The sequence below is a fragment of the Trachypithecus francoisi genome, unplaced genomic scaffold (genome assembly GCF_009764315.1).
Source record: "Trachypithecus francoisi isolate TF-2019V2 unplaced genomic scaffold, Tfra_2.0 Lachesis_group0, whole genome shotgun sequence".
Taxonomy (NCBI): domain Eukaryota; kingdom Metazoa; phylum Chordata; class Mammalia; order Primates; family Cercopithecidae; genus Trachypithecus; species Trachypithecus francoisi.
The window spans coordinates 42770683-42783578 of NW_022681453.1; the positions used below are offsets into that span (position 1 = coordinate 42770683).

Here is a 12896-nt window from a genome sequence, read left to right on the forward strand (position 1 = left end):
TACTATTAGGAATTTTGGCAAATTTATTACTCTCTTTTACAAGGCTTCCATTTCCTCATTTGTAAATGGGAAATAGTAGTGCCTATATTTCTTATCTGAAATATCAAATTAGGTAATGTCTGGCAGGTAGTAAAACTTGAATACATGTTAGTTTCTGCCATTTATTATTTTTGTTTTTTGTAGAACTATAAAAAACTACAACAGTTGTTGCTGATCTATGAAATGGCAATTTTGTATAATTCTTTTACCTTGATTATTTTCTAAAGCGGTCATGAGACAAAATTTAGATGTCTCAGTATCTGAGACAGGTATAAAAGAAAGACAAAGAAATGGAATGGTCCAGAGTGAAGTATGTCTGTATCTCCACCAGCAGGTTCATATCCCTCAAACCTGCACATTGTATATCTGTTGAATGAGATACAGCTGCTCCTGACTCTTCATCCAGTAACATCCTTTTCTCAGGCCATGGGAACCACTGGACAACTTAGGACTAGGATAGCTCCAAGGGGTATATTTTTATTACCCCAAGGTAAGGCTGTGATTTTCCTTGCTTCACAAACTGGAACATAGGAAGTGTTCCTCAAAACAGATTTTTAAATTGATGGTTATGATCTGAGACAGGTCTCAATCAATTTTGGAATTTATTGTACCAAGGTGTTAAGGACATGCCCAGAAGAAAAAAAAAAAAAGAAAAAACAAAAAAACACGGGTTCACAGAAACAGTCTGTGGTCTGTGTCCATTTCCAAAGATTGAATTTGAGGGCTTTAATATTTAGAGTGGGCTGGAGTGCAAAGAGGAAGGGTATGGTAATCTGCATGTTGCAACGGAAAAGGAGCAGATAGGAGGCTAATCAATTAGGTCTCCTGCTCAGTAAATCAGTACTTTACATAAGGCAAGGTGAACATAGAGTAGCTACCTGTAGAGAGATTTAACCTTTTATCTGTAGCTATCTGGTTAGGAATAAAAGGAAAGGCATTTTCTTGCATGACTCAGCATTCAGCTTAATTTTTTCCTTTTGGCCTAGTGAATTGGGGTCCTGAGGTTTTATTTTCCTTTCACAGTTACGTCCTCTAACTATCCATTAAGTCTTATACTTCAAGTCATTTATGATTGATATTTATCACTTGCACTGGGAATCTAACTACTACTCGGATCATTGTTCTTTGGAATAAATATATTTGAAGTCAAAATGAGACTCCATATCCATTTTTGGAGCACAAATAATTGTCACTAGGCAGAGCTGAAACACAGTCACGTTTTCCGTACCTTCTTCTGCAGAGAACACTGTTGTCACTGGGCTAAACGGTCCTTCACCTTTGTTATTATAAACACCCACTTTAACTTCATATGGTGAATATGGCACGATGCTTTCATTCCTAAAGACATATCTTGGGGTGTCAGGGGATGTCACCACTGTCTGGATCCAGGTGGTTACCCCAAGAGGGCGGAAAGCAACAACATACCCAAAACCTTCACCATTCTGTAGTTCCTCAGGGACTGGCTATAAAGGAAAGACACACTGAATCACCCTTACACATAAGGGCAAGGCAAAAATGAATGGAGCTGTGATCCACAGGCATTTGTAGAAGTCATCAAATCATCATCTACATTGTATTAAGCAGTTGGATGAATAAAGGAGTAAAACATCAGCAGGAGAGTCATGCCAGCTGCTTTGAAACAGACATATGCCACCATTTCATAGCCATCCAGATAATGAACTGGAATTTTCTGTGATTATTCAGACAGCTGATCATCTTATGGTTCAAATCTGAGTTTCTAACAGTAAGATACACTTTCAGTTGAAAATATCTGATCTCAAGTGAAATAAAAATTATCTAATTCTTAACGTTGACTTTATGAGAAGAAACATCGAACTAGTGATTAAGCACAATGAAGTAAAACTGAAAAAAATAAAATAAAAAGGGGCCTGGTCCAGTGGCTCACGCCTGTAACCCCAGCACTTTGGAAGGCCGAGGCGAGCGGCCATCATGAGGTCAGGTGTTTGAGACTAGCCTGTCCAATATGGCGAAACCCTGTTTCCACTAAGAATACAAAAATTAGCTGGGCGTGGTGGCATGCGCCTGTAGTCCCAGCTACTCCGGAAGCTGAGGCAGGAGAATTGCTTGAATCTGTGAGGCGGAGGTTGCAGTGAGCCGATACCACGCCACTGACTTTAGCCTGGGCGACAGAGAGAGGCTCCATCATGAGAAAAAAAAAAAAAGGAAGTAAATACTAATTTATAAATTAACGAATTACAAGGCAGGTGGATCACTTGAGGTTAGGAGTTTGAGATCAGCCTGGGCAACATAGCAAAACCCCGTCTCTACTAAAAATACAAAAATTACCTGGGCATGGTGGCATGTGCCTATAATTCTAGCTATTTGGGAGGTTGAGGTGGGAGAATCTCTTGAACCCAGGAGGTGGAGGTTGCAGTGAGCTGAGATCATGCCACTGCACTCCAGACTGGGCAACAGAGCAAGACTGTCTCAAAAAAAAAGGAAAAAAAAATTAATGAAAAACTCAAAGCTATATTTGAGTCATGCCAAAAATTTTATTGACACATCATCAACATCTTCAAAAAATGCAGGTAATTCTAGTACTTTTTGACTTAAAACCTGTTAATTAACCTTTTTCCTACTGATGATGTAAACCAAGGGCTGAGAGAATGGCCAGGAAAGAAACAAACTCAAGCACCTGTTGGAATAGATGCCTTCACCATTGGGGGCTGTAAGGCTGTTTGGAAAGTCATAAGGGGAGCTTGAGGGGCAACAGCCACAACATAACTCGTCCCTACATCTACCAAGCAGGTGACCCTGGGCAAATTATTTCTTATCTCTGAGCCTGTGTATTTTCATCTGTAGATTGATGCAAGGATGACATGAGGAAAATATATGCTAAATGCTGGGAACAGTGGGTGGCTCAGAGAAAGCATAAAAAATATTAGCTACTATGGCTACAACCACCACCACCAGCCCCACTACCACTAACCCCACCACCACCACTATATTACCACCAGCAGCAGCAGCACCCACCAACCACACCCCAGCACCACCACCTGGGAAGCCATAAAGATCATGGGAATAGCAACATCCTGATAATGAAGATGTTGCCCAAACACTTACATCCCAGGTTATCACAAGTTCAGACCGGCTTCCGCCTCCTCCATTGACTTCAGAAGGAGGCACTTCTGGAACTGTACAGGTCAGAGAAACAGAGATGAAATGGTACTTGCATTAAGGAATATTTATCTAAAAGACAATGCAATTTTTAAAAATATTTAAAATAATTTAATCATTGGCACATTATTCATACACATGGATGTTTGTGTACATATATACATTTATATATTTTTATGAGATCATCAAACAACATATTTACATGAAATCATAAAAAAATTCAAAATCTCTCAAACAAACATGACCAAGTTGGAAGATACTTTGCTAGTATGAGAGTTAATAAAACAAGAAAAAGTGATTCACCAGAGATGATGGGAAATCAATCCAGCACGAATGTTTAGCTTGTGACTATTTCAAGTAGAATATAATTCTGAGAACAACATTGGCTATATGTAAGGATGACCCAAACTCAAACCCTTGAATCTTGTTTTGAGGTATTATTTATAAACTTCACGGGGGTATCAGATTCTTACACTGAGAACTTTAGGCTTAGTGAACCCCAGGACAAAACTAGAATATACGTCCCATGAAAGTGGGTCTTTGGTATGGTCACAGCTGTACATGCAGTATCTAGAAAGTGCTGAGCACACAGAGGATGCTCCCTAAAATATGTGTTGTGTGAACAAATGACCAGAACACCAGGGCAAGCACAGTTCCTCTGTTTCTCATATTTCCCAGCATAAACATTATGTGCATTGTTCTGAGTAAAATAGCATCATGAAAATTATTGAAACATATTTGATGACTTCTGTCTTAGCTGAGTTCCTAAAGTGATCTACCAGCTCTATTTCAAACTTCATTTTAGTTAATATTAAGTAACATTACAGATTCTGAAAAGGCAAGTCTTTAGGTCTCAGTTGTCCCTATAATGTGATGCTATGTACACTTTCTAGTTTGAGTTTTAATGCTGGGATATTTTTAGAATAATAAAAGCAGTCTTATGGTCTATGTGAATAGTTGTCTCACATGGAAATTCCTATCAATGATTTTTTCTTAATTCAACACTTGAAGTGACAAAACATACCTATTCATCAATTGCTTAAGCTCCTTCACTGAGCTTGGTGGCAAATGAGATTTCCTAGCAGCAGAACTCACAAATGTCATTATCCTACCAATTTGTCAATGCTTGTTATAAATGAAAACAGCACTTCCCTTGTTAACAGGGTAACTATGTCAGATAGTAATTATAACCTTAAGTGACAAAAACGTATTCACTCAACATGCACTAATGATCGTTTACAATGGACTGAACTCTTGGAAATGTCACACTACATCAGAATCACTTACACGTGTTTCTTTTGACAAATGCCATATGGCCAGTTCTGCCATTAGAAAGGTCAGATAATTGCAGCAATGGATTATTGAGGCCGACCCCCTGCTGGCCTGGAGTTCAGGGCCAAGGGTAATGGAAGTACACAGAAATCTATTAACCCATTACTCAGAAAACAAAAACACTAACCTGCCTCTTCAGTTCTTACTTTTTCTGAGGGTAAACTGGGTTCTCCACCTCCAATTTTATTACTGGCTACAACCCGAAATTCATATTCCACCCATGGGTTTAACTCAACTACAGTGGCTGTGTGTGTTTTCCCATCGATGACCTCAGGCACTACAAAGGAATATTTGAGAGGTAAGAGTCTTCATGCTTCAGCATTGACTTGAAATCCATTTGTATGTGTGCAGATGACCTCTGCCTCTCCCCCTTTACCTGTTGTGACAGTTTGCCAACCCACGGAGAAAGGTGTCCGAGCCTGGATGGAATACGATATAACTGGGCTATGGTTGTCTTTACCTTCTTTCCAAGAGAGTTGGGCTGTTGCATCTGTAATTTCATCTACTTTCACATTTTCTGGTGGTCCAGGTGAACCTAAGAAAGGCACACATGGAAACATTGGGTAGCAATTTACATAAATGTCATCTTCTCCTGTCAAAGAGAAGAGAATGTCACATGACCACTTCAATGTCTCTGACTTTTCCCAATTTCCAAAGCACTTAGGGCAAAGGCCATTTACCTAGTAATAGAACAACTACTTCCCTCTACCCCCCATTTCTGTTGTTAGATCTTAAATTTAGATGTGAGGCAGTAATTCCCAAACCGTAATACTCTCTGATTGCAGATGATATTCACTTTTAAAAGCCTCTGTTCAGCAGGATTCCTGTACCTTTCCAAATTCAATGTCCTTTACTCCTGGTGTGATACCTTTCCCTTTAATCCACTGGTGTATCTTTGTAGTTCCCAATCTGATACCTAGATGTGTTTTATTTTATGATGTACTCTGGTCATTTGTCAGCCCAGTAGCAAATCAGTATCCTGGACAGCAGCTCAGGTTGGCAAATTTTCCCAGTCATTCTGAATAATCCTGATACTTTTTTTCTATTTTTAGAAAATTGTCCTACATACAATTATTCCCAAATCCTGATTATTTTGGAAGCAAACACACTGCACAATATTCTCTCTCAAATTAAATACAATCACTGAATTAATGACATGCTCAAAAACACATCAGCTTGGCAGCAGCTGTGGAATGCCAATTACAGTGAGAGCTATTTGAAGGGCAGAGTTGAGATTTTTATTTCTTTGAATTAGCACTCACCCTTATTGTCATATTCTCAGGTCTATGTGGGGGGGATGAAATCAATATTATAACTTGTATGCTCACATACTATCTCATCATGGTTTTTCCTCCAGTAAGGAAAGCTGTTAAGATGTGAAGTTACAAACTCAAGGAGGCATAAAGGTTTTACCTCTTACTATGAGGTCAGCAGCAGATGAAACACTGTCCACCCCCGTTTGCACCATACAAACGTATTTCCCACTGTGTTTCAGTTGAATGTTTCTGATCATTAAATCACCAGATGAACTCTGTTGGGAAAACAGGTAATGAATGCACCATTATTAAAAAAAAAAAAAAAAAAAACAAAAAGAATTTTGAAGTCTTGGCCAAAAACAACAAATTGCAATGAAAACTGTATTTAGGGAGCAAATCAAGGTGGTATAAGAGAGTAGATTGCTGCAATGGAATGTATGGAAATAAAAACAAGTTGAAAACCATACATGACTGCAGTCAAAGATTTCTGTAGCCAAATAAACAAGAACCTTCCTCCTGGGCTTTATGGTTTCGAAAATAAATAAGGGCAAAGATTACAGTCTCAGAGTCTATTTACTTCCACCAGGGTGACACTTCTTTTTATATTCACTGCTCAGCACCAGCTCAACTCTCTTCTCTAGTCCCAACCCCTTTGCAATTATCTGCCTGAGAAGAAGAGGAACGCATGTGGGTATCTAGTGGGAGATAAATGCAGCACGACAAGGGGATTACCACGGTTGAAACACTTTTCTCAACACATTGGAGCTTAAAAAGCCTAAAGCTGTTTAATTCCTTGGCTGCAGAAGTTAGGGACAGTCAGCATGAAAGCATGAACCCCTCAAGAAGAAGAAATGAAAACATTTTAAACCTTAAAAATAACAGCTAGCGGGGCGCGGTGGTTCAAATCTGTAATCCCAGCATTTTGGAAGGCTAAGGCGGGTAGGTCATTTGAGGTCAGGAGTTCAAGACCAGCCCGGCCAATATGGTGAAACCGCATCTCTACTAAAAATACAAAAATTAGCTGGGTGTGGTGGTGCACCCCTGTAATCCCAGCTATTCAGGAGGCTGAGGCACGAGAATCACTTGAACTTGGGAGGTGGAGGTTGCAGTGAGCTGAGATCGAGATCACATCACTGCACTCCAGCCTGGGTGATAGAGCAAGACTCTGTCTTCCCCTCCAAAAAAATAAAAAATAATAACAGCTGTCCTTAAAGACATTTGCTGGCATTCCCCAAGAGCTAATTAACAGAGCAAATATATTTCTAAAAGCTCAATGTTAAATGGACCTCATTTAAAGAGAATGTAAAATTGTGTTAATAAAATGACTAACTGCAAGTCAGTTTCACACATTAGTAAAAATATGACTTGTAATAAAATGATTTCAAAACCAAAGCCCTTGGAAAATGATCATCAGTTCATGTCTGGTAAAGAGAAAGAAGCAATAAGTAGCGTTTATCTTATTAATTAAAAGAAAAGTTTTAGTCTTGAGTTTTTGTAGTATATAGAGCAAGATGAATTCTATTATCCTATTTTTAGGGAATTTCCTAAAATCTTCTATAGGGTAATTTCTTAAATATTGCTTCCCATCTTTAGGATTCTTAATGGGTTACATATTCTCTGTTAGTTGTACTGTATAGTTTTAGATGAAATTTGTGAGGACTGGAAGAAGACAGATGGGAAATGATTGATGGTTGTAATTAAATGATAATCCAGAAACTGTTAAGCTTGCATGTTTTACTTTCATCAAGTTAAAAAACTTTTTTCTTTCCCTGTCTCCCTCTCCTTCTCCTAGGGTTATTTAGAAATGTATCCCCAGGACAAAAACCTTTAATGCTTGCTGACCTTTAGAAACTCTTCAGGTTTTACGAGCTCCATATACTCACAGGAGGTTGATTATCATTTCTATAGAAATCTCTTATTTTCAGTGAAGAACTGTTAGTAGAAAATGCCATCCAAGGCATTGGGGTAAGCTTTTTATTCTTGCCAACCTTTATTTGCTCATTTTGAATGCATCTGGGTAAAAGAGAATTGTATCGGGACTTCATGTCCTCACATATCTGGATACATCTTTTAGGCACAATGGCTGGCTTTGTTTCTAGAAGGAGTAAGGAAAAGTTTGGTGGTGGACTTCTGACTTCCATTAACTCTTGGCACTGACAGGTGAAGAGAGAGAAATACCTGCATCATAAAAAATGAAGCCATCTTCCTAAAGAAATGTAGTCAGGGGAAATATAATTTTTAATTATCCTTTTACATTGCACAGTAGAAAAAGGAAGCAATTAACTAAAACGAGTTGAAATGGAAACCATTTTTTTCAGCCCCAACATGGACTTGAGTGTATGAATACATAAATGGAGAATAAAATTTGACAGAGTATAAGAGAGATTCTCTCATTATTTTTTGTCTCTATCAATAAAATATATTTGCATTATTCCTCTTCTAATGCTCTCTCTCTCCTACTCTATGATCTTTTAAGGGAGCACTACACAGAGATAAGATTTATCTTAAGAAAAGTACATGCATTGTTTGCTATGTTAGATTCATTCAAGGACAGAAAAGTGTCTAACACGTGGCCCTTGCTCTCTAGGATGTAAACTCAAGTCAGGGTAAAAAGGTGGTATAAACATGTGAAACAAGTTATGTTTACAAATTTAGAAAGTATAATTCACAAAAGTTAAAGTCACATGGCATATACCATGACTAGACGATGGCAAAATGAAAGAGACAGACATTTCCAAGTTCTGCTGAAGATGTAGAACTGGAACTCTTACTGCTGAAAGGAATGTAAATTGGTACAATTACTCTGGACAATTGTTTAGAAGCATCTACGAAGGCAGGACATACATATAATTTATGACTCATCAATTCCATTCCTAAGTATATACCCTACAGAATGGCATGCATCTGTCTACCAAAAGACATTTACAAGAATGTTTATAGTTATTATCCCTACTAGCTAAAAATAGAAACTACCCTATCACAGTAAAGTGGACAAATAAGTAGTGGAATAATCGTTTAACAAAATACTATTAGGCCATGAAAATGAATGAATTGCAACTACATAGATCAACATGGCTGAGTTTCAAAAGCATGAAGGATATAAACCAGATGGAAAGGAGTATGTGATCATGACTGATCATATGAGAAGGCTGGATTGTGGCTACCTGTGGAGGTATGGTAGTTTTGGGATGAAGCACCATGAGGACATCTAGGATGTGGGTCATCTTCTGTTTCTTGTTTTCAGTGCTGGTCACTTGAGTGTGCTCATTTTGTGAAAATTTATTGGGTTATCCTCTTATGACTTGTGCATTTCTTGGTAGAATACAATGCTTACCAAAATGCAGTTATGATTATGCACAACTATACCCCTAAATGCTCAGCTTTCAATAGGGTCATAGATGGTAGAAGTCAAGTAACATGACTGTAATTCTAAACTCCAACTTCTTTCACGGGAATTAAACATCTAATAAGAGTACTTTAATTAAAATGTTATTAGCATATCTTATCATTTCTTATCAAGATGCAATTGAGTATTCTAAGGCATTTAAGAAAAGAAAAAAGGTAAAAGAAACTCCAAAAAGAAGTTTCACTTATATCAAACTAATTCTTTTCCCCATTAATTTATCATTGTTAGAGAATATAGTTAGTTATTAATTAAATGTGATAAAGGGTATGAGAGAGAAATGTCCAAAAATAAACTCGGTAAAATTAGTTGAAATGGGATGAAATAGTACTCGATGGATTATTTACCATATTTATAAATATACTTGCATCTAATATTTAGAAATAATAAGAAACATATTTGCCATTCTTTAAAGTATAAAATAATTCAAATAACACAACACTAACCATCTTTGGATAAATTCTTAGAAACATTAATAATACTTTGAATAAAAAATAGCTTATCTGTTAAATTAGTTTGTCTTTGTTTGCATTATTTTCCGAGACTTCATTTCCCCCCACCTCCTCAAGCAGAAAGGACCAGAATTGAGAAGGTGCAAATTCATAGCTTTATTTTCTTCTCCTCATATCTCTATTTTGCTTAAAACTTCCCCTCAAAGCCCACTAGTGTAATTCTTTTTTCCCAGAAAGTACATCTTTTTTTCTATGATGCTGTCCACAATTTACTCAGGAAAGGAGTTTTTGGAAGTAAGAGAGGTCTATTCCAGTATTTTACATTTGAGTGTAAGAAGCAGGATATGATCCTCTAAGTCATACAAATTGAGTTTCTTTTCCAAAGCATCACCTATTAAAAATAAGATCATTCATTCAAAAACTGTCTATAAAGCAACTATTCTACTTTAGTGGCTGGGAACACAATGCTGAAGGCAAGAAAAAAAACCAGACCTTATGTTCATAGGGCATAGAGTTGGAAGACAGGCATTAATGAAATGACTACACAAATCAATGTAAAATTATAATGTAACGCAAACTCAAAGTACATTGGGGGAATCTAGAACTTTCTGGGACTTCAGTGAACTGCTCATGGAGCTAAGATTTAGCATATGAGCAGAAGTTGTCCAGGAAAAGTGGGTAAAAAAATAAACTACACTAGGATACTCAGGCATGTGCAAAGACCTAAGGTAGGTAAGAACATGGTTTATTTGAGTAACTCAAGAAGGAGAGCTGAATGGGGTGGGCATGGGATAGGGATGGCAGGGGTAGAGTTAATCCACAAATTGTTAGTCTGTCCCCAGAAAATAAAAAGTTCACTGTAGCTGACTTCAAGATCCTATTTACATCTTAATGACAGTAATAGTTTTTCTTTCTTGTATTTTTACAATATCTACTAAACTTAGTTAGAATTACTTTATTACTCAATTATTTGTCCATCTAATCATATAGGTTTCTCTTAGAAAAAAAATCATATTTCCATAATATGTTACAGGTATTAACAGTAAATGGATTTGTATGCCAAAGCATCGTTGAAATAAATGCTAAAAGGAAATCCACTGTGCATCAAATGAAATAGGAGACGATCTGATTAACTTTTCCCCTGTATTTTCTTAGATGATGATACTAATGGAATTTTTTATGTAATTTAAAAACCACTCTGCACTAAAGAAAAAAAAAAAACAAAAACACTACCTGATTTGATAACCCATACCAGATAAAAATAAATAAGCAGAAAGATCATCACTAATTACAGGTAGGCTGAAAATACATTGTGATATCTACCACCTGCTAAAATCAAGGTTTAAAATAAACTTTGGAATTAGGGGAACCTCTTGAACATTACAAATGTTGTATGAACTTTCAGTACAATCAATTATAAGTAAAAAACGAATTCCCTAGTAAGCACTCTCAATGTAAATGCTGCCGCTGGACTGCCAAGAAGCACAATTTTCCAGTTTAAGAAAAAATATTACATTTTGACGGCTATTTGGAACTGAGGTTGAATAGGCAGTCCTCTTTTTTTTTTTTTTTTATCACTTTACACAGCCTGTTATTGCAGCGCTTCCAATATTAATCATTCATCCCTTCACTGGGTTGCCTTCCAAACCCTGACATTACATGTAAATCATCTCCAGGTGCCTTGAAAACAGTCGAACCTATAAGTTCCTTCTGGAACCTGGTTGGTGTTTTCCTCTGTTAAGTGTCCCTGAAGGAATAGGTGGTGATGTGGCCCACCTCTGCATTTTTGACCACACAAATTAAACCTTGTCCCCACCAATGCCAAACGGCTACATCAAGTTCACCTTCGTTACTAATGGACGCTACTCATCCAAAAAGCAGAAAGAATTGGCAGCCACTGAAACATGAAAACAGGCCCTAACATTGTCAACAGTTTTAATTTTTCTGACTGATTAACAATTTCAACTGTCACATGGTTGTCTGAACAGGTGATATTTAAGACAGGTAAGATGCAATCAGTTAATATCAAAATTTGCTCTACTTTCTTGGGAACCAATAAACCTGGAATAATTGCTCCATTACAGGATTTTGAGACCCAGCTTGTTCCATCTTAAGTGTTTCAAAAGAGTGACACATCAAAGATCACAAAAACTTGGTTGAAGGCACTTCATGCATATTTTAGGTTGTATTAAGTGCCTGCGGTGCCTCAAAGGTATCAGCTTTTTAATTTCAACATCAAGTTCATATAAAAACAACTAGGGAATTTTTTTTTTTTTTTTCTGGGCAGTGGTGTTGATTTTGATGGAGTAGGAATTGGTGATCTCAGGATGCCTAGTCTGCTGTTCCAGCAAGCTTAACCCAGTGTTTTCTACATTTCATTAGAGTCACGTCTTCATTAGAGTCACGTCTTCACAATTGTTTTTGCCATATCCTAGTACCAAATGTTCTATTATTATTTAATTTTTTCTTAAACTGATTAACTTTCTTCAACTTAATATGGGAATTGACATATAAAATGTATATTCTTATCCTAAATGGAAATCTGCTCACCAAAATAATAGTTACCTAGCAAAATTAATACAATGAGTAGAAAATTATATAAATAGACACTGTCCGAAATAATTTAAATACTCACTAAGCTGGACACGGTCAAAGTCCCTGAGCCAGAGACTTTTGCTCTGTTAATTAAAGATTAGCAAGTATTAGAAAATGGCTAATGACAGGCCTAATATCATGTTTAACCATTTATTTACTTACTTATCTATTTTTGAGATGGAGTTTCACTCTGTCACCTAGGCTGGAGTGCAGTGGCACGATCCTAGCACCCTGCAACCTCTGTCGCTTGGGTTCATATGATCCTCCCACCTCAGCTTCCTGAGTAGCTGGGATGACAGGCATGTGCCACCATGTCCAGCTAAGTTTTGTATTTTTAGTAGAGACAGGGTTTCACCATATTGGCCAGGCTGGTCTTGCACTCCTGACCTCAAGTGATCCACCCGCCTTGGCCATTCTCTTTGATTTAATCTAAATGATTGAAATACAATTGAAAATAGAAAAACTCTCTCATTCTATGTTATATTATTTAATGCCACCTGTTGAGTACAGAGTCTGTGTTTTGAAAAACACTGTGCTATCCAGTTTGCTAAACCCATTAGTTCTCAGTGCTGGCTGTACTGTAAATTCACCTGGGAAATCTTTTTAAGAAAATACCAGAAACACCTAGGTCACATCCAGAACAATTAAAAATTAAAATGGGCTAGAGAGAGGAGACTCTGT

The 12896-nt window shown here is 37.2% G+C and overlaps 1 protein-coding gene across 1 annotated transcript in view; it reads right to left on the minus strand.

Moving 5' to 3' along the window:
- CNTN3 (contactin 3) overlaps positions 1-12896 on the minus strand; it is a 340550-nt gene that overhangs the window by 35027 nt on the left and 292627 nt on the right. The window contains exons 14-18 of the mRNA XM_033210477.1: positions 5923-6040; positions 4886-5044; positions 4637-4786; positions 3124-3194; positions 1268-1502 (exon numbers count right to left, since the gene is read on the minus strand). Of these exons, the coding sequence (XP_033066368.1) occupies positions 1268-1502; positions 3124-3194; positions 4637-4786; positions 4886-5044; positions 5923-6040 (733 nt within the window). The remainder of the gene's footprint in view (positions 1-1267; positions 1503-3123; positions 3195-4636; positions 4787-4885; positions 5045-5922; positions 6041-12896) is intronic.